The sequence below is a fragment of the Bufo bufo genome, chromosome 1, assembly GCF_905171765.1.
Source record: "Bufo bufo chromosome 1, aBufBuf1.1, whole genome shotgun sequence".
Taxonomy (NCBI): Eukaryota; Metazoa; Chordata; class Amphibia; order Anura; family Bufonidae; genus Bufo; species Bufo bufo.
The window spans coordinates 65,257,774-65,280,394 of NC_053389.1; the positions used below are offsets into that span (position 1 = coordinate 65,257,774).

Sequence of the window (22,621 nt, forward strand, 5' to 3'; positions counted from 1 at the left end):
ATGGGGAGAGAAAAGGTCAGAGTGGGGAATGCACAGCTTCCCACAGAACCCCAGACAAAAGAACCATAAGTCTTACGACAGATCCTGGACGAAATACAGCCAGGAGCGGACAGTAGCAAACCCGCTGGAGTCGCCTGGCAAGCGGGCGAAAAAAAAAAAAAAAAACAATGTGATCAGGCGCAGACCAGTAACACGGGCAGAAGTCGACAAAACTGGTCCCGTCGGCCCCCGGGCAACGTTGTCCCGTATCCACCCTAGCGGGGGAGTAGAAGGACAGACTGAAAGGAACCAAAGGGCCCGCCCAGCATCCGCCAGATGCCAGGACAAGACAGGCTAAAGTCCATGCTGATGTAGCCATGTTCTACAGTCCCGGTGTGGGAGATCAAAGGACAATCTGGACCGAAAGGTAGTCCCCCCAAGTTACCGAGAAGGTAAGTCTACAGCAGGACCATTGACTTAGAATGGACCACGCAATCTGCACTCAGCGGGAGGACAGAACGCGGTAGACTCGGTAAATAGGCACAGCTAATACAGCCAGTGTGAACAAGGGAGACAGTACGAGGCCAAAAGGAACACCGGAACCATCCACATGAACAACCATGCTCTCCCCAGAGGGGAGGACAGTGAAGGAACAGCCTCTGAAGTCTGGCGGGACAGAAGCCACATCGGAGTGATCTGTACCGAGCGGGAGCCAAACAGAGCCGGCGAGATAAGGTAGTCGAGACAGAGGCCGGCATAACACCCTCCAATCGAAAGGAGGAGTGGGCAACAGGGAAGCCATAGGACAGCTCAAAAGCAGAACCCTGCTACACTGTGAGATGCCCGGTTCACCGCCTCGCAGAAGGCGAATACCCTGAGAACCCAAGGTGGAGGTCCTCCGGACCTGGGTAATCGAGCACCCAAGAGAATTTGGGTGACTTTCCCCGAGAAAAGCGGCCCGCACCTGGTAGCAGATCAGACTGAAGCGTAGAGGCGCCAAGAGGAAGGACTCATACCACACTACATCCGAAGAGGAGGAAATTGCAGCAGGCAAGGGAACCGCAGTCCTGCCAGAGCCAACGAAGAATTCGAGGGCGCTCCAGACAACAGCACTCCCGACCATGTGACCACTAACGCAGGGAAGCAATACCGCGGAAGGACGAATGGGCACGCATCTAGGAACCACGAACACTCCCTGGGATGAAGGGCCAACTAAATGAATGAGTACCACCCAGCTCCGTGCAGCAGAGAGCAAGTAGAGCCCGTCCGGGTCAGGTGGACAGAATGAACTCCTTAGAGACGAGTGCAAGGCTTGCGGCCAGCATCGTATCCCAAGAAAACAAAAGTATGCCGCAGGAAGCAGGTGAGGCATACGTACGAGCAGCCCGTAAGCAGTGAGAAGGCCAACCCACCTACAGGAGGGGAAGGCATAAACGGCCCAAACAACGCACAAGAACGTTCGCTCACTGCAAAAAGGTTAATTCAGCGAAAAAGGGGGCTCGCCACAGAGTGCCACAGCATGTACGGAATTGCAAAGTGCAACCTGAAAGGGAGTTATGCACAAGCCTAGTATAGCATGCGATGGAACGCAAGCAGTACGCCCCGAAAGGGGGGAAATTGTATCTGGCAAACTGCAGTCTGCAAGAGTGCAAAGGCCGGTCCCAAAAGGGAGTGATGCCTAAGGCCGTACCTACTTCAGAGAAGCAGGACATACCCTATAATCCAGCAGGAGGTCCACCTAGTGAAAGGGGAACATGCACAGGGTTATCCTAGCATTAAGTGAGTGTGCAATAATACACCCAACACTGATTTAGCGAGAGTGCTACTACTCTGCCAATGAAGGGGGACATGTACAAGTCCAGTACAGCCATACAAGGACAGCCGTGAATCTCATGAGCGTGCCAATTTCTGCCCATGGAACAAGGGGTGGTCACGCACAAGTCCAGCACCATATCCAATGGGAGTGCAAGCGTTCCACCCATGTTAGAGGGCCATGCTCATGGCCAGCAAGGTATCCGGTGAGAGTGTAGCATGCCGCCCAGAAAAAAGGGGGGGTAATGCACATGGCCAGCATCTCATCCAGGGAGAGTGCGTGCACCCGCCATGTATGGGAGTCATACACATGGCCAGCAACGTACTGGTGAGAGACAAACACAGTCAGTGAGAATGTGTGTATGTCACCTGAGGAAGGAAGGCATGCCCATGGCAGGCAGCGAATCCAGCGAGAGTGCGTACACCGCCCACGGAATAGGGGTCATGCATATGGCTGACAGCGGATCCTGCGAGAGTGCAAGCACCCCGCCATGTATGGGGTACTTACACATGGCCAGCAACGTACCTGCGAGAAAACAACCACAGACAGAGGGATGTATTTATGCTGCCTGTGGCCGGCAGCGGAACCAGTGAGAGTGCAGCATAGTAACATAGTACATAAGTTCATCATAGCCCATCAGAGAGAGTGCAGCGTTCCGCCTATGGAAGGGGGTCGTGCACATAGCCAGTACCGAATCCGGTGAGAGTGCAGTATTCCGCCTAAAAAGGGGGGTCATGCACACGATCGGCAACAGATCCAGTGAGTGTAGCGTTCCGCCTAAGAAGGGGGTCACGCACATGGCCGACAGCGAATCCAGTGAGAGCGCTGCGTTCCGCCCATGGAAGGGGGTCACGCACATGGCCGGCAGTGAATCCAGTGAGAGTGCAGCGTTCCGCTTAGAGAAGGGGGTCACGCACATGGCCGGCAGCAAATCCATAGAGAGTGCAGCATTCCGCCTAGGAAGGGGGTCATGCACATGGCCAGCACCGTATCCGGTGAAGGTGCAGCATTCCGCCTAAAAGGGGGTCATGCACATGGCCAGCCGGCAGCCAGGGAGAGTGCAGTATCCCGCCTAGGAGGGGGGGGATGCACATGGCAGGCACCATAACTGGAGAGATGATGAATGCTGCCAACGGAAGGGCCGCATGCACTTGGCCAGCGCCGTATCCTGGAAGAGGGCAGGAAAACTGCCTAAAAGGGGAAATGCCCTAGCACCGACGCAGGTTGGGAGCGCAACACTATGCCACCTGTGGAAAGAGGGCATGCAGACATGCAGCACTACTGATGAGGCTGCAGCGTCCTGCGCAGTCCAATAGAAATCTGTTATTATATATATATATATTATATTTTATTTTATTTTTTTTATTTTTTTATTTTTTTTTTTTTTATTAAAAACACAGCCTCTCTGAGGCTAAAGGGGGCCACCATATAGGGGCACAGATAGTCAGGAAAAAGGGGGGGGGCCAGCCATACAGGCCCATTGGGAGCCGGCCTGTACCCAAAAGGGTTAACATGGATCCGGCCTGGAGGGCGGCGCTGCGATCCCCTGGGGGCGGAGGAACCTCCCGGCGGGAAAAATTCGCGCCTGGAGAAGTTCCCGCCCCCTCCACCAGAGGCCGGAATTCTGCGGCCTAGCAGGCCGTGAGGCCGGGGTCTAAATTTGCGGCGCCCGGCATGTACCGCCGGAACCTGAGGCGGAGTGGCGCATCAAACCGGCCGCGGGTGCCCACCCCGCGGGCCGGTCGGAATTGCGGCCCAGCAGGCCGCGAAGCCTGGGCCACAATTTGCGGAGCCCCACCGACCGGCACCGACGGTCGGCCGGGGCCTGCTGAAGTCAAGCCCAAAGCCGGCCGCGGGAGCCCACCCCGCCGGCCGGAATGGCGGCTTGCCGGCCGCGGGAGCCCACCCCGCCGGCCGGAAGAGTCAGGGGCCCGGAATAAGAGTCAGGGGCCCGGAATGGCGGCTTGCCGGCCGCGGGAGCCCACCCCGCCGCCGGAAGAGTCAGGGGCTCGGAATGGCGGCTTGCCGGCCGCGGGAGCCCACCCCGCCGGCCGGAAGAGTCAGGGACCCGGAATGGCGGCCTAGCAGGCCGCGGAGCCTGGGCTAAGATTTTTGCGGCGCCCGGTCGCACCAGAGTACCAATGTCGGCCGGAGGCGAGGCCTCACTCCACAGCCGTCAGGCAGGCCTTGAGCAACACTCCGGTAGGAGATGGGGGGGGACCCAGAGACCGGGTGCCTGTGGTAGAAATAAACTATGTTGCCGCTTCTGTAGCTGGCTGTGGAGACAGCCACTGGCTGCATGTCTATGGGAGCCAGGCAGGGGGGGGGGGGGGGTAACGCTCTGCAGGTGCCAGCATAGATCCAGCAGGGGACTAGAGGCCCAGTATGGGGCTCAGGCACGCAGGAGACCGGGGGGGACGGGGACGTAGGGCTGGAGAAGCCTCTCTCTTACCACAGCCGTCTTCACCCTCGGTCCATTCCAGCAGGGTCGCCCCTTCAGCTACTGGCACCGTAGTGGCAGGACGCTGGAAGAGGGACTTGGCGTGCGGGCGACCCTTGGGCTGGCGGGATGCAGGGGAGCTAGGCTGCCCTGGTCCACCTTGCCTTCTGTGGGGGAGGCAGCAGTGCGGGTGACCGGCACTGGCGCAGCTCAACCCCGGGAGAACAGAGAGGTCTAGTGCGACTCTGTTATCCCTGATGATCTGGAACAAAAAGAAAATAAAAAAGTAAAAATCTAAAATTTAAACAAGGAGAATACAGCCCTGCAGAGCAGGGAGTGTCTTGCCTCCTTGGACGCTAAGCAAAAAACTGGCAGTCTCTCTCTCCAGGCTGAGGGTATAGCTGTGGAGGAGGGGCTTAACAGCTTTCACTTAGTGTCACGCCTCCTATGGAGATGAGCTATACCCAAGGTCTTCTGTGTCCCCCAAGGAAACTGGGCGAGAAATCAGTTTTGAATACTTTGAGGGGTGTAGTTTCTATAATGGGGTGATTTTAGGGTGGTTTCTATTATGTAAGCTTCACAAAGTGACTTCAGACCTGAACTGGTCCTTAAAAAGTTGGTTTTTGAAAATTTCTGAGAAATTTCAAGATTTACTTCTAAACTTCTAAGCCTTGTAACATCCCCAAAAATAAAATATCATTCCCAAAATGATCCTAACATGAAGTAGACATATGGGGAATGTAAAGTAATAACTATTTTTGTAGGTATTAATATGTATTATAGAAGTAGAGAAATTGAAACTTGGAAATTTGCAAATTCTTCCAAATTTTTGGCAAATTTGGTATTTTTTTTTATAAATAAAAATGTTTTGGTTTTTTTTACTCCATTTTACCAGTGTCATGAAGTACAATATGTGACCAAAGAAAAAAAACAAAAAACTGAGAATTGCCTGTATAAGTCACTTTTAAAGTTATCACCACACAAAGTGACACTGGTCAGATTTGCAAAAAATGGCCTGGTCCTGAAGGTGAAAATGAGCCCGGTCCTTAAGGGGTTAAAGGGGTTGTCCAGCCTCACAGCAGTACTGTTCAAACCTCTGTGACAGCCAAGGCCTGTGATTGGCTGTAGTGGTCATGGGATCCAGCGGGGAACAGAGCAGCATCTGGACCCTGGACAGTTGAGTGATATTTGTAACTTTCAGGGGGCAGGGGAGGACCCCAGGGGTTGTCGGCTCCGAGGCTGGACAATTTTAACGGAAAAACCTGCTGTAAAGGCAATAAGGGTACAACCACATGGCGTGGTCATAGCGCTACCACTTGACCATAGCGTCTAGAGAAGGCTCCAGTTAGGACCGCACTGTTTAGTTGGTCTGCATTGTTAATGGCCACGGCACGGTGTTGCAGGTGCCACACAGACACTGACCATGCAGACCGACTGTACAGCGTGGTCCTGGACTGGAGCCCGGGTGTCACACGGTACTCAACTACATCACGACCACACCATGTGGTCATACCCAAACACATGAACTGCACCATCTTACCTGTCTGGGAGGGCAGCAGGATTACCAAGAAAACGGAGAGGAGAGCACACAGCGTCCAGGTCCGGAGCCCCATTTTGCAGGGATGACGTCACAAAAGATATACAACCTGCATAATGAGAAGAGTATACACGATTACTTCAGTACTCCAGGGCCAACCACTAACATACTTTCAGTAACAAACCCGCTCCCGCGACGAGACCGGCAACTGGCTCAATGCAGCCACCAAACAGACAACAGAATATCGCACGACCTCCCGTAGTCCTTACAATAGCAGCAAACTGCCAAAAGCAGCCCAAATAACCCGCAGATGGCACGCTCCCAATCTATATCCCACCAGTGCCCACATATAACCCACAGATGGCACGCTCCCAGTCTATATCCCACCAGTGCCCACATATAACCCGCAGATGGCACGCTCCCAGTCTATATCCCACCAGTGCCCACATATAACCCGCAGATGGCACGCTCCCAGTCTATATCCCACCAGTGCCCACATATAACCCGCAGATGGCACGCTCCCAGTCTATATCCCACCAGTGCCCACATATAACCCGCAGATAGCACGCTCCCAGTCTATATCCCACCAGTGCCCACATATAACCCGCAGATAGCACGCTCCCAGTCTATAGCCCACCAGTGCCCACATATAACCCGCAGATGGCACGCTCCCAGTCTATATCCCACCAGTGCCCACATATAACCCGCAGATGGCACACTCCCAATCTATATTCCACCAGTGCCCACATATAACCCGCAGATGGCACACTCCCAATCTATATCCCACCAGTGCCCACATATAACCCACAGATGGCACGCTCCCAGTCTATATCCCTCCAGTGCCCACATATAACCCACAGAAGGCACGCTCCCAATCTATACCCCACCAGTGCCCACATATAACCCACAGAAGGCACGCTCCCAATCTATACCCCACCAGTGCCCACATATAACCCGCAGATGGTAGCCAGGACTAGATGTGTACTCCCACGCTGTGTGACAGGTAACTGTGCATCGAAGACGGCCTCTAACTAAGAATGGCACAAATATACATGCCACCCATGACTACACACGTGAGCAATGCTCATGGTCTTATCCACTTCAGGAGGATACATGATGTCACCAGAGGCCAACGTGACATCACCAGGAGGATACCTGATGTCACCATGTGGCCCACATGACATCACCAGGAGGATACCCGACGACACGATTCCTAACAGAGCTGGAATGGCTAGCACTATGCGGCTGTGACTGTTCATCTCTCTTATAAGCGCAGTTCACACGGTGCACAGTATAAACGTCATTACCGCCCCTGCCCTATAGACTGCTGGTCCATGCAGCAGCCTCTTTTCCCTGCAGGTGTACGGCTCACCTAGGCCCCTACTGTGTGAGGACTGTGGCCCCGGTGCAGCTCTGCGCAGTGTCGGCGCCCTCCGCTCTTCTGGCCGCCAGTCACTCTGCCGCTCACTCACCTGTCTGCTAAGAACCCGGAGTGTCTCGCGCAGGCCTGAACGCGGCGTACGCTGATTGGTCCATTTACCGGCAGCTCCAGCGACAGCCAAGGGCGGACCTCCAGCCAATCAGGCTTCACAGAAATTTCTGGCTCCCTCTTCCGATTGGTCCACGTTCCTTCCAGGGCGCTGATTCGTCCACGATTCTGTGACGTCACGCAGCCTTAGAGAAGCAGTCCCCGACAAGCAGGCGGGTGTTTACTGAGGGTCTGATGCAACGTGTTGTCAACGATGTAGGAGGGAACTTAGTGCTGCCCGGTGTACGAGAAACCGGGGGAGAGGGTGACTGAAATCACACGTGGCTTTTAGCATGCGTTTATTATTTTTTTAAGGAGAAGTATCAGTCTTTCCTTTATAATTTTCCTTCTTCTTGGATCTTTTTATGGCTTTGGTTCTAAAAACTGCATCAAAACGAGTTGCCTCCCCAAAAAATCTGATTGAGGCAGAGGTGTGATATACCTATAATATACTTTCTATATAGTGAATTTGTATTGTGCAGCAGTTGTGTGCGGTTCTGCTGAGATACCGCAGCTACACAGAGGGACAAACGCCACTGGAACAACTAATTGCAACTGGAGTGATATACCAGTCGCCCCCAAAAAAATCTGATTAAGGGGTTCTATATACCTGCTTCCACAAATACTGCTCTTCTATAGGGACTTTGTCACAGGGTCATTTTGAAAATGACAGGCAGAGGAAGAGGCGGCCATTCAGCAGGAGTGGTAGGGGTCGGGCAGGTGCACCAGGCCGGAGCCTAAGTGGGAAGTTGCAGAAGGTGCGTGCGATTAAGTCCAAGGACGCACCAGGCTTGATGGAGTGGCTCACTCAGTCTTCCGTTTCTGCACCCTCCTCATCCTCTGTATCGGCACCCTCCTCCTCACTCTCTGCTGTGTGCACCCCCAAAGACACCACAACCATCATAGCCCCTCCACTCGAGTCAGAGGAATTATTTTCCCATCCATTCCCAGAGCTTACCGATGCGCAGCCATTCTTGGCATCGGATCAGGAAGAGGAGGTAGCAACGGTCTGACGACAGTACCCAGATCAGGCCAAGGAGGGTGGTCCCCGCTGTTGCTGCCTACTCCGAGATTTCTAATGTCAGTGGTGGTGAAGGTGACGATGATGACGTGTCAATGGACGTCACGTGTGTGCCCACAAGAGAGGAAGAGGAGGGGAGTTCAGAGGGAGAGACGGAGCAGCAGATAGGGATGAGAAGCAGGCAAAACTCGCAGTGCACGGGAGGCAAAAAGACGACTGAAAATGTATCTGGAGCTAGCCATCCACCATGTACGGTCACATCTGGCGCTCCCAGGACGCCGGCACAAGGCTCCGCAGTGTGGGCTTTTTTTAACATGTCAGCTGCTGACAATAGTGTTGACATCTGCAGCCTGTGCTGTCAACGCATAAGTCATGTTAAGCCCAACACTCACCTAGGGACGACCGCCTTAAGAAGGCACCTGGCCTCCCATCATCGAGCCCAGTGGGAGCAACACCGTCAGAACCCACAAAGCCACACTCCCGGCGCTCCACGTCCTGCCTCTTCTCTTTCTCCTCTCTCCTTGCATTTGTCCTCCACTCCACCTTTCACCGTGCCGAGCTTAAAAAAAATGACGGCGAATAATCCTCTTGCCCAACGGCTGACCACTGGCTTGTCGGACCTGCGCATGCTTTAAACCTTTCTGGGATCCCTGGTGCTGTCCATGGCTGGGAGGAAGAGACCGATGACGACATTCTCCTGGGCGATGAGCAGGAGCCAGGCCGCTCCACCGCTTCCAATTCAGTGCAAATGGGGGCCTTCATGCTCCAGTGTTTGAAGAGGGACCCCCGTATAAAAAGCATAAAGGGTAAGGACCAGTACTGGATGGCAATGTACTTAGACCCCCGGTAAAAACACAAAATGGCGGACATGTTACCAGCATCACAGAGGGCTGTTAGAATGCAGCATTTCCAGGCCTTGCTGCGAGAGATGCTGCATTCTGCTGTTGTCGGCGCTGGCAGAGGAATTTCCACCCACAGAGAAACAGTTGTGAGTAGAGTTGAGCGGACACCTGGATGTTCGGGTTCGGCCGAACTTAAAAAAAAAGTTTGAGTTCGGCACCCGAACCTGATCTCGAACCCCATGGAAGTCAAATGGGAACCCAAACTTTTGAGCACTAAAATGGCTGTAAAAATGTCATAGAAAGGGCTAGAGGGCTGCAAATGCCAGCAAAATGTGGTTAAGAGCATGGCAAGTGGATAGGAAAATGACTTTAAATGACATAAAATATGTAAAAATAAAAAATAATAATCTTGATCTAGGAGGACGAGGTGCATATGGAGTAGGAGGATGAGGAGGAGGTAGCCTACACAGTTTTTGGGTTTTAAATTTATTTACATTTTTTTTAAATTAGGGTACACCCCAAAACATTGGGAAATATAACCTGTGATAACCCCCTCCAGTCGTGCTAAACACACGTTCAGACAAGCACCAGCACCTCCAAGGCCTAAAGGGCAAGCTCAGGCCATGTGCCCAATTTGGAGACCCAGAAGTTGAAGGGGGCAGACCCATCATTCAGTACATGTAGCCGTGTGCACACATACTGCTCCACCATGTCGCACGTCCCCGTGAGGTCCACGATCCAATTAGATATCTTCTCTATCAACTTTCGATGTTCTTTTCTGCGCCTACCATGGTGATCAAGGGTGGCGTGGATTCAGGGTTCCAGGCCGGAGAGGGAGCCTGAGAAAGGTATACCACATCCAAGGGAGGTCAATGGATGAAATTAAATGTAATCGAGCGGAAATGTGGGACAAAGTATTGAAGCAGAAGCTTCCAAGTTAAGGAGGAGGTGCGCGACAATTACCCATTCCCGACTCGGGGAGGTAGTGACGATAAATAACAATACAGGACTCTTAAGATGCCCTGTTATTGGATTGATTAATTCAAAATTATAGGGAATGTCACTGTGGTATTTTGGATTTTGAAACCTTAGCCAGGAGAGGCCCTGCTTTGTTGACTCTAGATAACTTCTGCCTGATCGCACGTCCCTGTGACATCCACCATCCATTTGGATATCTTCTCTAACAACTTTCGATGTTCTTTTCTGAGCCTACCCTGTTGATCACAGTTATCGGCGAATCAGGGTTCCACGCCGGAGAGGGAGCGTGAGAAAGAGAGACCACATCCAAGGGAGGATTAATTGTTTCAAATTAAATATGATAGAGTGGAAATATGGGACAAAGTATTGAAGTGCAAATGTGGGACAACTTGTTAAAGTTTAAAGGGGTTCTGCACTTTCATTTAACTGATGATCTATCCTCTGGATAGATCATCAGCTTCTGATCGGCGGGGGTCCGACACCCGGGACCCCCGCCGATCAGCTGTTTGAGAAGGCAGCGCCGCGGCCTTCTCACTGTTTACCGCCGGGCCGCCTGCCCACTGACGTCACGACTAGTATCAACTAGCGTGGGCGCAGCGAAGCTCCATTCAAGTGAACAGAGCTTAGCCGCGCCCACGCTAGTTCTTGGCATCGGATAAGGAAGAGGAGGTAGCAACGGTCTGACGACAGTACCCAGATCAGGCCAAGGAGGGTGGTCCCCGCTGTTGCTGCCTACTCCGAGATTTCTAATGTCAGTGGTGGTGAAGGTGACGATGATGACGTGTCAATGGACGTCACGTGGGTGCCCACAAGAGAGGAAGAGGAGGGGAGTTCAGAGGGAGAGACGGAGCAGCAGATAGGGATGAGAAGCAGGCAAAACTCGCAGTGCACGGGAGGCAAAAAGACGACTGAAAATGTATCTGGAGCTAGCCATCCACCATGTACGGTCACATCTGGCGCTCCCAGGACGCCGGCACAAGGCTCCGCAGTGTGGGCTTTTTTTAACATGTCAGCTGCTGACAATAGTGTTGACATCTGCAGCCTGTGCTGTCAACGCATAAGTCATGTTAAGCCCAACACTCACCTAGGGACGACCGCCTTAAGAAGGCACCTGGCCTCCCATCATCGAGCCCAGTGGGAGCAACACCGTCAGAACCCACAAAGCCACACTCCCGGCGCTCCACGTCCTGCCTCTTCTCTTTCTCCTCTCTCCTTGCATTTGTCCTCCACTCCACCTTTCACCGTGCCGAGCGTAAAAAAAATGACGGCGAATAATCCTCTTGCCCAACGGCTGACCACTGGCTTGTCGGACCTGCGCATGCTTTAAACCTTTCTGGGATCCCTGGTGCTGTCCATGGCTGGGAGGAAGAGACCGATGACGACATTCTCCTGGGCGATGAGCAGGAGCCAGGCCGCTCCACCGCTTCCAATTCAGTGCAAATGGGGGCCTTCATGCTCCAGTGTTTGAAGAGGGACCCCCGTATAAAAAGCATAAAGGGTAAGGACCAGTACTGGATGGCAATGTACTTAGACCCCCGGTAAAAACACAAAATGGCGGACATGTTACCAGCATCACAGAGGGCTGTTAGAATGCAGCATTTCCAGGCCTTGCTGCGAGAGATGCTGCATTCTGCTGTTGTCGGCGCTGGCAGAGGAATTTCCACCCACAGAGAAACAGTTGTGAGTAGAGTTGAGCGGACACCTGGATGTTCGGGTTTGGCCGAACTTAAAAAAAAAGTTTGAGTTCGGCACCCGAACCTGATCTCGAACCCCATGGAAGTCAAATGGGAACCCAAACTTTTGAGCACTAAAATGGCTGTAAAAATGTCATAGAAAGGGCTAGAGGGCTGCAAATGCCAGCAAAATGTGGTTAAGAGCATGGCAAGTGGATAGGAAAATGACTTTAAATGACATAAAATATGTAAAAATAAAAAATAATAATCTTGATCTAGGAGGACGAGGTGCATATGGAGTAGGAGGATGAGGAGGAGGTAGCCTACACAGTTTTTGGGTTTTAAATTTATTTACATTTTTTTTAAATTAGGGTACACCCCAAAACATTGGGAAATATAACCTGTGATAACCCCCTCCAGTCGTGCTAAACACACGTTCAGACAAGCACCAGCACCTCCAAGGCCTAAAGGGCAAGCTCAGGCCATGTGCCCAATTTGGAGACCCAGAAGTTGAAGGGGGCAGACCCATCATTCAGTACGTGTAGCCGTGTGCACACATACTGCTCCACCATGTCGCACGTCCCCGTGAGGTCCACGATCCAATTAGATATCTTCTCTATCAACTTTCGATGTTCTTTTCTGCGCCTACCATGGTGATCAAGGGTGGCGTGGATTCAGGGTTCCAGGCCGGAGAGGGAGCCTGAGAAAGGTATACCACATCCAAGGGAGGTCAATGGATGAAATTAAATGTAATCGAGCGGAAATGTGGGACAAAGTATTGAAGCAGAAGCTTCCAAGTTAAGGAGGAGGTGCGCGACAATTACCGATTCCCGACTCGGGGAGGTAGTGACGATAAATAACAATACAGGACTCTTAAGATGCCCTGTTATTGGATTGATTAATTCAAAATTATAGGGAATGTCACTGTGGTATTTTGGATTTTGAAACGTTAGCCAGGAGAGGCCCTGCTTTGTTGACTCTAGATAACTTCTGCCTGATCGCACGTCCCTGTGACATCCACCATCCATTTGGATATCTTCTCTAACAACTTTCGATGTTCTTTTCTGAGCCTACCCTGTTGATCACAGTTATCGGCGAATCAGGGTTCCACGCCGGAGAGGGAGCGTGAGAAAGAGAGACCACATCCAAGGGAGGATTAATTGTTTCAAATTAAATATGATAGAGTGGAAATATGGGACAAAGTATTGAAGTGCAAATGTGGGACAACTTGTTAAAGTTTAAAGGGGTTCTGCACTTTCATTTAACTGATGATCTATCCTCTGGATAGATCATCAGCTTCTGATCGGCGGGGGTCCGACACCCGGGACCCCCGCCGATCAGCTGTTTGAGAAGGCAGCGCCGCGGCCTTCTCACTGTTTACCGCCGGGCCGCCTGCCCACTGACGTCACGACTAGTATCAACTAGCGTGGGCGCAGCGAAGCTCCATTCAAGTGAACAGAGCTTAGCCGCGCCCACGCTAGTTGATACTAGTCGTGACGTCAGTGGGCCGGCGGTAAACAGTGAGAAGGCCGCGGCGCTGCTGGAGCACCGCTGCCTTCTCAAACAGCTGATCGGCGGGGGTCCCGGGTGTCGGACCCCCGCCGATCAGAGGTTGATGATCTATCCAGAGGATAGATCATCAGTTAAATGAAAGTGCAGAACCCCTTTAAGCATTGAATGAAAGGAGGTTGCGCGCATCAATTAAAGAAGAATTTCTGAAATTTAATTCCCTGTCACCTATGCAAAGCAGGGGTTTCTATCCGTCAAAATTGGTAAAATGTCACCTGACAATGTAACAGACGATTTTTTTAAATTTATGTTCCTGTCACCTATGCAGAGGTGCCCCCGTGACGTCCACCATCCATTTTGATATCTTCTCTATCAACTTTCGATGTTCTTTTCTGAGCCTACCATGTTGATCACGGTTATCGGCGAATCAGGGTTCCACACCGGAGAGGGAGCGTGAGAAAGAGAGACCACATCCAAGGGAGATAAATGGATGAAAATTTATTTTGATCAAGCGGAAATATGGGAAAAGTTATTGAGGCACAAATGTGGGACAAATTATTGAAGCGCAAATGTGGGACAAATTATTGAAGCGCAAATGTGGGACAAATTATTAAAGAGCAAATGTGGGACAAATGATTAAAGCGCAAATGTGGGACAAATTATTGAAGCGCAAATATGGGACAAATTATTGAAGCACAAATGTGGGACAAATTATTAAAGCGCAAATGTGGGACAAATTATTGAAGCGCAAAAGTGGGACAACTTGTTAAAGTGTAAGCATTAAAGGGACTCTGTCACCACTTTCTAACCCCCCCTTTTAAAAGTATTGTTCTCTCCATGGCGCCCTTGTGATTACAAAGGTGTTGTTATAACATAAATTCGCCGTCTCGTTTTGATAAAAATACCTTTTATCTAACCTGTCAATCTTGTGGATAAGGTGCCCAGGGCGTTTCTGAAGGTCTGAAGCTGCCGCCCGCCGCCGCCGCCGTTGGTGCCCAGCTCCTCCCCTGATCCTTTCAGCGCCTCCTGAATGTAAAGAAATCCGCCTCCGGCTCTCGCTCATAAGACGAGCACTGCAGCCAGCCACTCAGAGCCTGCGGCTCCATACAGCGCTTGGCAGGCTCTGAGTGGCTGGCTGCAGTGCTCGTCTTATGAGGAGGTTGAGCGAAGTGCGCGCATGCGCACTTCGCTCAATGAGGCTGATTCTAAATGTCCGCACGGGCGCATCAGCCACAGGCCTGTGCGCACGCGCGGGATCTTTGAAAAGGAGGAGGGGGCACTGAGCGAGAGCCGGAGGCGGATTTCTTTACATTGAGGCGGCGCTGAAAGGATCAGGGGAGGAGCTGGGCACCAACGGCGGCGGGCGGCAGCTTCAGACCTTCAGAAACGCTCTGGGCACCTTATCCACAAGATTGACAGGTTAGATAAAAGGTATTTTTATCAAAACGAGACGGCGAATTTATGTTATAACAACACCTTTGTAATCACAAGGGCGCCATGGAGAGAACAATACTTTTAAAAGGGGGGGGTTAGAAAGTGGTGACAGAGTCCCTTTAAATGAAAGGAGGTGGCGCGCATCAAGTAAAGAAGAATTTCTGAAATTTTATTCCCTGTCACCTATGCAAAGCAGGGGTTTATTCATGTCCAAAATAGTAAAATGTTAACCCAAGAATGTAACAGAAAAATTAGTGAAATTTATTAACCTGTCAACTAGGTAGAGGAGGGGTATATTACACCCAAAAATTGGTAAATTTCACCTAAAAATGTAACAGACAAATTAGTGGGTTTTTTTTAACCTGTCTACTAGATATAGCAGTGGTACATCACACCCAAAAATTGGTGAATTTCACCCGAAAATGTAACAAATTTGTGAATTTTTTTAACCTGTCTACTAGGTATAGCAATGGTACATCACACCCAAAAATTGGTGAATTTCACCCGAAAATGTAACAAAGTAGTAAAATGACATAAAATAAAATACCTACAAAAAAAAATTGATTTATGAGGTGGAGATCCATATGGAGTAGGAATTTGAGGAGGCGGTGGACGTAGCGGTGGAGGGGGACGAGGTAGCCAACACTGGTTTTTGGTTTTAATTTAAAAAAAAAATTAGGGTACACTCCAAAGAGTGTGAAATATCCTAAATACAAGAATGAGCAATTGCGCTGCAGTATAACAATGGCTGCTTAGTGCCGGTATACATGTCTATTCTGCACAAGGTACGAACAAGTCCTGTGGGATACATGCCTGGTTCATTTTAATGAACACAAGCTTGTCCACATTGGCTGTGGACAGGCGGCTGCGCTTGTCTGTGATAACGCCCCCTGCCGTGCTAAACACACTTACACATAATACACTGGCTGCAGGGCAGGCCAGTACCTCCAAGGTGTAAAGGGCAAGCTCAGGCCATGTGCCCAATTTGGAGACCCGGAAGTTGAAGGGTGCAGATCTGTCATTCAGTACGTGTAGGCGTGTGCACACATACTGCTCCACCATGTTGGTGAAATGCTGCCTCCTGCTAAGACGTTCCATATCAGCTGGTGGTGCTGGTTGTTGTGGCGTGCTGACAAAGCTTTTCCACATTTCGGCCATGCTAACCCTGCCTTCTGAGGTGCTGGCGGTGCCCCAGCTGCGTTGGCGACCTCTTCCTCTGCTTTCGCCTTGTGCTTCCACTGTGCCCCCGCTGTCAGGTTGGAATGCCCCAGCGTGCACTTGTACTCACGCATCTTACGATTACGCTCCAGTGAGAGAATTAAGGACGGTACGTTGTCCTTGTAACGGGGATTTAGCAGCGTGGCCACCCAGTAATCAGCACAAGTTAGAATGTGGGCAACTCGGCGGTCGTTGCGGAGACACTGCAGCATGTAATCGCTCATGTGTGCCAGGCTGCCCAGAGGCAACGAAAAGCTGTCCTCTGTGGGAGGTGTATCGTCTGTGTCCTCTGTATCCCTCCAGCCATGCACAAGTGATGGCCATGAGCTGGTCTGGGTGCCTCCCTGCTGTGAACATGGTTCCTCATCCTCCACCTCGTCATCTTCTTGTGAATGACTGGCCGGAAACCCTACGAAATTGTCCCTTTTCCTCCTCCTCCTCCTGTGCCACATCGTCTTCCATCATCGCCAGCAGCGTTTTTTGAAGGAGGCATAGAAGTGGGATAGTAACGCTGAGAACGGCGCTATAAGCACTGGCCATGTTGGTGGAGTACTTGAAACAGCGCAACAAGGTTCACAGGTCTCGCACGGACGCCCAGTCATTGGGGGTGAAGTGGTGCTGTTCCGCCGAGCAACTCACCCGTGCGTGCTGCAACTGAAACTCCACTATCGCCTGCTGCTGCTCGCACAGTCTGACCAGCATGTGCAAGGTGAAGTTCCACCTTGTGGGCACGACGCTTATGAGGCGGTGAGCGGGAAGGCCGAAGTTATGCAGCAGCTCTGACATATCGGGGTAATTTTTAAGGAATCTCTGCACCACCAAATTCAGCACATGCGCCAGGCAAGGGATGTGCGTCAAACCGGCTACGAGATTTTGCCCATTACCAGGCCGGGCTTGAGGCTCACTGGCACCAACCACTCATCGGTCTGTTGTTAAAGGCCCGTCCATAGCTCCTGCGCGGTGTGGGGTTTGTCCCCCAAACAGATAATTTAAAACTGCCTGCTGTCGTTTACCCCTGGCTGTGCTGAAGTTGGTGGTGAAGGTGTTACGCTGACCGGATGAGGAGCCGGTAGAGGATGAGGAAGCGGAGTAGGAGGAGGAAGCAACAGGAGGCAAACTGAAGCGCCCTGCAATCCTTGGTGGTGGAAGGACATGCGGCAAACTGCTATCCGCCTCAGGCCCAGCCGCCACTGCATTTACCCAGTGTGCTGTTATGGATATATAATGTCCCTGACCGTGCTTACTGGTCCACGTATCCGTAGTGAGGTGCACCTTGCCACAGATGGCGTTGCGCAGTGCACACCTGATTTTGTCCCCTACTTGGTTGTGCAGGGAAGGGATGGCTCGCCTGGAAAAGTAGTGGCGGCTGGGCACAACATACTGTGGGACAGCCACCGCCATAAGGCCTTTAAAACTCTCCGTCTCCACCAGACGGAATGACAGTATTTCAAAGGCCAGTAATTTTGAAATGCTGGCATTCAGGGCTAGGGATCGTGGGTGGGTAGGGGGGTACTTCCTCTTCCTCTCCAGTGTATGGGAGATGGAGAGCTGAACGCTTCCGTGGGACATTGTGGAGATGCTTGGTGACCCAGGTGGTGGTGTTGCTGGCAGATCCTCTGTTTGCAGGGTGGCCGGTGGCACTGTCACTCCAGAGGTGGATGAAGAGGCGGAGACTGCAGGAGAAGCCAGAGACCTTTCTTGGTTTTTGAGGTGTCTACTCCACTGCAGCTCGTGCTTTGCACTTAGATGCCTGGTCATACAGGTTGTGCTCAGGTTTAGAACGTTTATGCCTCGCTTCAGGCTCTGATTGCACAGCGTGCAAACCACTCGTGTCTTGTCGTCAGCACATTGTCTGAAGAACTGCCTCGCCAGGAAACTCCTTGGAGCTGGCTTTGGTGTGATCGGTCCCTTGCTGCGGTGGGCAGTAGGAGGCGTACTGTCTAGGGGACGGCCGCTTCGCTTTTGCACCCTGTTCCCTCTTCTGCTGTGCTGGTGGCTCTGTACGACCACCGCCTCTTCCTCCGAACTACATAGGTCACTCGCATGACCTTGATTCCATGTGGGGTCGAGGACCTCATCGTCCTCCACATCATCTTCCACCCAGTCTTCACCCCTGCCCTCCTTGTCAGTCTGCACACTTTTGAAAGCCCCAGCAGTTGGTACCTGTGTTTCGTCATCATCCGAGACGTGCTGCAATGGTCCTCCCATGTCCACATCCTGAAACATAAGTGGTTGGGCATCGGTGCACTCAATCTCTTCCACTTCTGGGGCAGGGCTAGGTGGATGGCCCTAGGGAAACCCTGCTAACAGAGTCATCAAAAAGAAGAAGAGACTGCTGCATGACTGCTTGGCTGATTTGCAAGGGGTGAGGTGAAAGACGGATGGACATCGGCTGCAGGTGCCAACTCTGATCTTTCAGCAGGAGACTGGGTGGGAGACAATGTGAAGCAACTGGAGGCACTGTCAGCAACCCAATCTACTACCGCGATTGTTCAGGCCTCACCATTCATAGAGCCGCATTAGGCCTGACCAAATACCGCTGCAGGTTCTGTCGCCTACTTGCACCTGAGGAAGGGGTTTCACTTGTGCCTGTAGCTGGCACAGATCGACCACGTCCTCTGCCTGCAACAGGAGCTCCACCAGCAGCACCACGACCTGGGCCACGTCCCTTTTTTGACGCTCTCCTCATATTTCTCAAATTTAGGATCTTGCCCTAAATGGGTGTTTAATTAATAGCAGAATAGAACGACAGTATGTAAAGGTTGTATCTCACACATCCTGATCCAGACTAGGCCGCAAATAAAGTTTTTTGCCCAAAATGGTTGTTTTTCAAATAACTGAATAGAACCATAGTATCTAAAGTGTGTATCTCACAATTACATATGCAGAAAAGGCTGCAAAATTAAGTTTTTGGCCCAAAATGGGTGTTTGTTCAATAACAGAATATGTGTCACAGCCAGACAGCTGAGAAGCGCTCACAGGAGCTTCTCAGATCCTCCTCCTTGAATTTCTTTGTTTTGGTTTAGTTTCTCATCTCGTTAGTCTATCTCAGCTGTCATGCAGTCAGACTGATCTCTACCCTTTAAGTTCCTCCCCATAATGCAGTAGTGTGCGGCTGATACAACTTCCTGGAGTGTGTGTGCATGCAGTTCCCAGTCGTCAGTCGTCAGCAGATAAGTGCTGTTTATGTATTTATGTTTTTGTCTTTTCTGGATCCAGGTGACCCTGACTCCCTCCGTGTCAGTGTAGGGAGCCGGTGGTCGTGTCCCTTCACTATTGTAGGGTCTTCAGGTAATAGATAGCCGAGGAACGTGGATATGCGGCCATCCACCTTTGGGGTGTTCGCATAGGCTGAGCAGTGAGGGAGAGCGGCAGCTCTATTGCAGGGGTCTCCCTTTGTTCCTTAGTTGTGGATCCAGAGAGACATCGTTTATATGGTATTGTCTTGTTTCCTGTACACCATCCGTGACATTATCAGCCGCCAAAACCGTCTCAAGCATGGATCCGGTTTCACTTTTGGCTGAACGCCTCCAGGGTCTTTCATTGGAGGTAGCTGATCTCCGTAGGATTTTTTCTCAGTTTCAAGTGACCGGTTCAGCTTGCATTCATGGAGTTTGTGCTGAGCCCAAGATCTCGCTCCCGGATACGTTCTCTGGAGGTAGTGAGAATTTTGTGCGTTTTAAAGAGGCTTGCAAACTCCATTTTCGCCTTCTTCCCCATTCTTCTGGTGATGAAGAACGGAGGGTGGGGATCATTGTATCGCTGCTCAGGGGTAACGCTCAGTCTTGGGCCTTTTCGCTACCGGAGGGGGCACGGCCCCTCCGCTCAGTGGATGAATTATTTTTAGCCCTGGGTCAGATATATGATGATCCGGATCGTATTGCTCTGGCTGAGTCTAGACTACGTCTGTTATGCCAGGGTAAACAATCCGCAGAGATATACTGCTCCGAATTTCGGAGATGGGCAGCTGATACTGGTTGGAATGATGCTGCACTCCGAAGTCAATTTTGCCATGGTCTTTCAGAGGGATTGAATAATGCATTTTCCTTTCATGAGAGGCCTATCTCCTTGGACTCTATGTCTCAGGCCGTTCGTATTGACAGGCGTCTTAGAGAGAGAGGAGAGATCTCTCCTTCCTGTCATACTCAGTCTCGGAACAGTGCAGCGGTCTCATTCTGTGCGCAGGAGTCTCAGTCTCTGTCAGCCCCTTCTGAGCAGGAGCCCATGCAGCTGGGGTTGATTGCCTCTGACAATAGAAGATTCAGCCCGCATGGGAGGGTTTGTTTTTGTTGTGGAGGTATAAATCATTTGGCAAATGTTTGTCCCTCAAGGAGATTCAGGCAGTTTTCTGGGAGTAATAAAGAGACAAAAAGGAAAAAATCTTTTAAAAATGTTCCGTCTGTTACTATTGGCAGGGTTGAGGCGGAAATTGAAGGTTTTCCGTTTGCTTGTAGTTCCCGTTTTGTCCTGCCTGCTAGGGTGGCGCTAGAGAGCAAGAGCATTTTTTGTGAGATTTTTGTGGATAGTGGAGCAGCTGTCAACCTCATTGATAATCAATTTGCAATAACTCATGGTTTCCAGGTATGCACTTTGGGAAGGGATATTCCTGTTTTTGCTATTGATTCAGCTCCACTTTCTCAGAAATCATTAAAGGGCATAGTTCACAATATCCGTTTAATTGTGAGTGATGCTCATGTTGAGGATGTGTCATGTTTCGTCCTTAGCGGTTTGCCTACTCCTCTAGTGTTGGGGCTACCCTGGCTCACTAAACATAACCCCACCATTGATTGGCAAGCGAGGCAAATAAATGGTTGGAGTAACTTTTGCAGAGAGAATTGCCTCATAACATCTGTTTCTGAGGTTTCTACTAAGACTGTACCACCTTTCCTCTCTGAATTTTTGGATGTCTTCTCTGAGAGTGGAGTTCAGGGTTTGCCTCCGCACAGGGAGTATGATTGCCCTATTAATCTGATCCCAGGCGCCAAGCTGCCTAAATCTCGTTTATACAATCTCTTCCAACCTGAGAGGGTCGCTATGCGGGCTTATATCTCTGAGAGTTTGAGAAAAGGACACATACGACCCTCGAAGTCACCTGTTGCCGCTGGTTTTTTCTTTGTTAAGAAAAAAGATGGTTCTTTAAGACCTTGTCTGGATTTCAGGGAGCTGAACAGTATCACTATTCGTGATCCTTATCCGCTTCCTCTGATCCCGGACCTGTTTAACCAGGTTGTTGGGGCTAAAGTCTTTTCCAAATTAGACCTAAGAGGGGCATACAACCTGGTTAGGGTCAGAGAAGGAGACGAATGGAAGACGGCTTTCAATACCCCTGAGGGCCATTTTGAGAATTTGGTTATGCCTTTTGGTTTGATGAATGCCCCAGCCGTTTTTCAACATTTCGTCAACAGCATTTTTTATCATTTAATGGGAAAATTTGTATTAGTGTATTTGGATGACATTTTGATTTTTTCTCCTGATTTCAAGACTCATAAGGAACACTTACGTCAGGTCTTGCTCATTCTGCGGGAAAATAAATTATATGCGAAACTGGAAAAATGTGTGTTTGCGGTTCCAGAAATCCAATTTCTGGGGTTTCTTGTCTCCGCTTCTGGTTTTCGCATGGACCCCGAGAAGGTCCGCGCTGTGCTTGAGTGGGAGCTTCCTGAGAACCAGAAGGCGCTGATGCGTTTTTTGGGCTTTGCCAATTATTACAGGAAATTTATTTTGAATTATTCCTCTGTTGTTAAACCACTCACTGATATGACCAGAAAGGGGGTAGATTTTTCTTCCTGGTCGGTAGAGGCGCGTAAGGCCTTTTCTAATATCAAGGAGAGTTTTGCTTCCGCTCCCATCCTAGTACAACCTGATATTTCATTACCCTTCATAGTTGAGGTTGATGCTTCTGAGGTAGGGGTGGGTGCGGTCTTGTCTCAGGGTTCCTCTCCTGCCAAATGGCAACCGTGTGCCTTTTTCTCAAAGAAACTCTCCTCCGCAGAGAGAAATTATGATGTGGGAGATAGGGAATTGTTGGCCATCAAGTTGGCTTTTGAGGAATGGCGCCATTGGCTAGAGGGAGCCAGACACCCTATTACCGTGTTTACTGACCATAAAAATCTGGCCTATTTGGAGTCAGCCAAGCGTCTGAACCCGAGACAGGCCAGATGGTCTTTGTTCTTTTCAAGGTTTAATTTTGTTGTTACGTTCCGCCCTGGGGTTAAGAATGTGAAGGCAGATGCCCTGTCACGTTGTTTTCCAGGAGGTGGGAATTTTGAAGACCCGGGTCCCATTTTGGCTGAAGGTGTGGTGGTCTCTGCTCTTTTTCCTGAATTGGAGGCAGAGGTGCAGGCAGCCCAGTCAGATGCTCCTGATCTTTGTCCTCCTGGGAGGTTGTTTGTGCCTCTCGCTTTGAGACACAAGATTTTTAAAGAACACCACGACACGGTCCTTGCTGGGCACCCGGGGGCAAGAGCCACACTGGATCTCATCGCTCGGAGATTCTGGTGGCCTGCGCTTCGTAAGTCGGTTGAGGGTTTTGTGGCAGCTTGCGAGACTTGCGCTCGTGCCAAGGTCCCTCATTCACGGCCATCAGGTCCTCTCCTTCCTTTGCCCATTTTTTCCCGTCCTTGGACACATCTGTCCATGGACTTCATAA

General features: G+C 50.9%; 1 protein-coding gene across 8 annotated transcripts in view; it reads right to left on the reverse strand.

The window, feature by feature from the left end:
- The window catches only part of HYOU1 (hypoxia up-regulated 1), a 46,333-nt gene extending 39,014 nt beyond the window's left edge, over positions 1-7,319 (reverse strand). For 7 of the 8 annotated variants that reach the window (XM_040425479.1, XM_040425461.1, XM_040425508.1 and 4 more), the window contains exons 1-2: positions 7,142-7,269; positions 5,773-5,878 (exon numbers count right to left, since the gene is read on the reverse strand). In XM_040425479.1, coding sequence (XP_040281413.1) covers positions 5,773-5,845 — 73 coding nt within the window. In that variant the 5' untranslated portion in view covers positions 5,846-5,878; positions 7,142-7,269. Of the gene's footprint in view, positions 1-5,772; positions 5,879-7,141 lie in introns of all 8 variants that reach the window. The other variant, XM_040425452.1, reaches the window with a different exon arrangement.
- Positions 7,320-22,621: the final 15,302 nt, after the last annotated feature.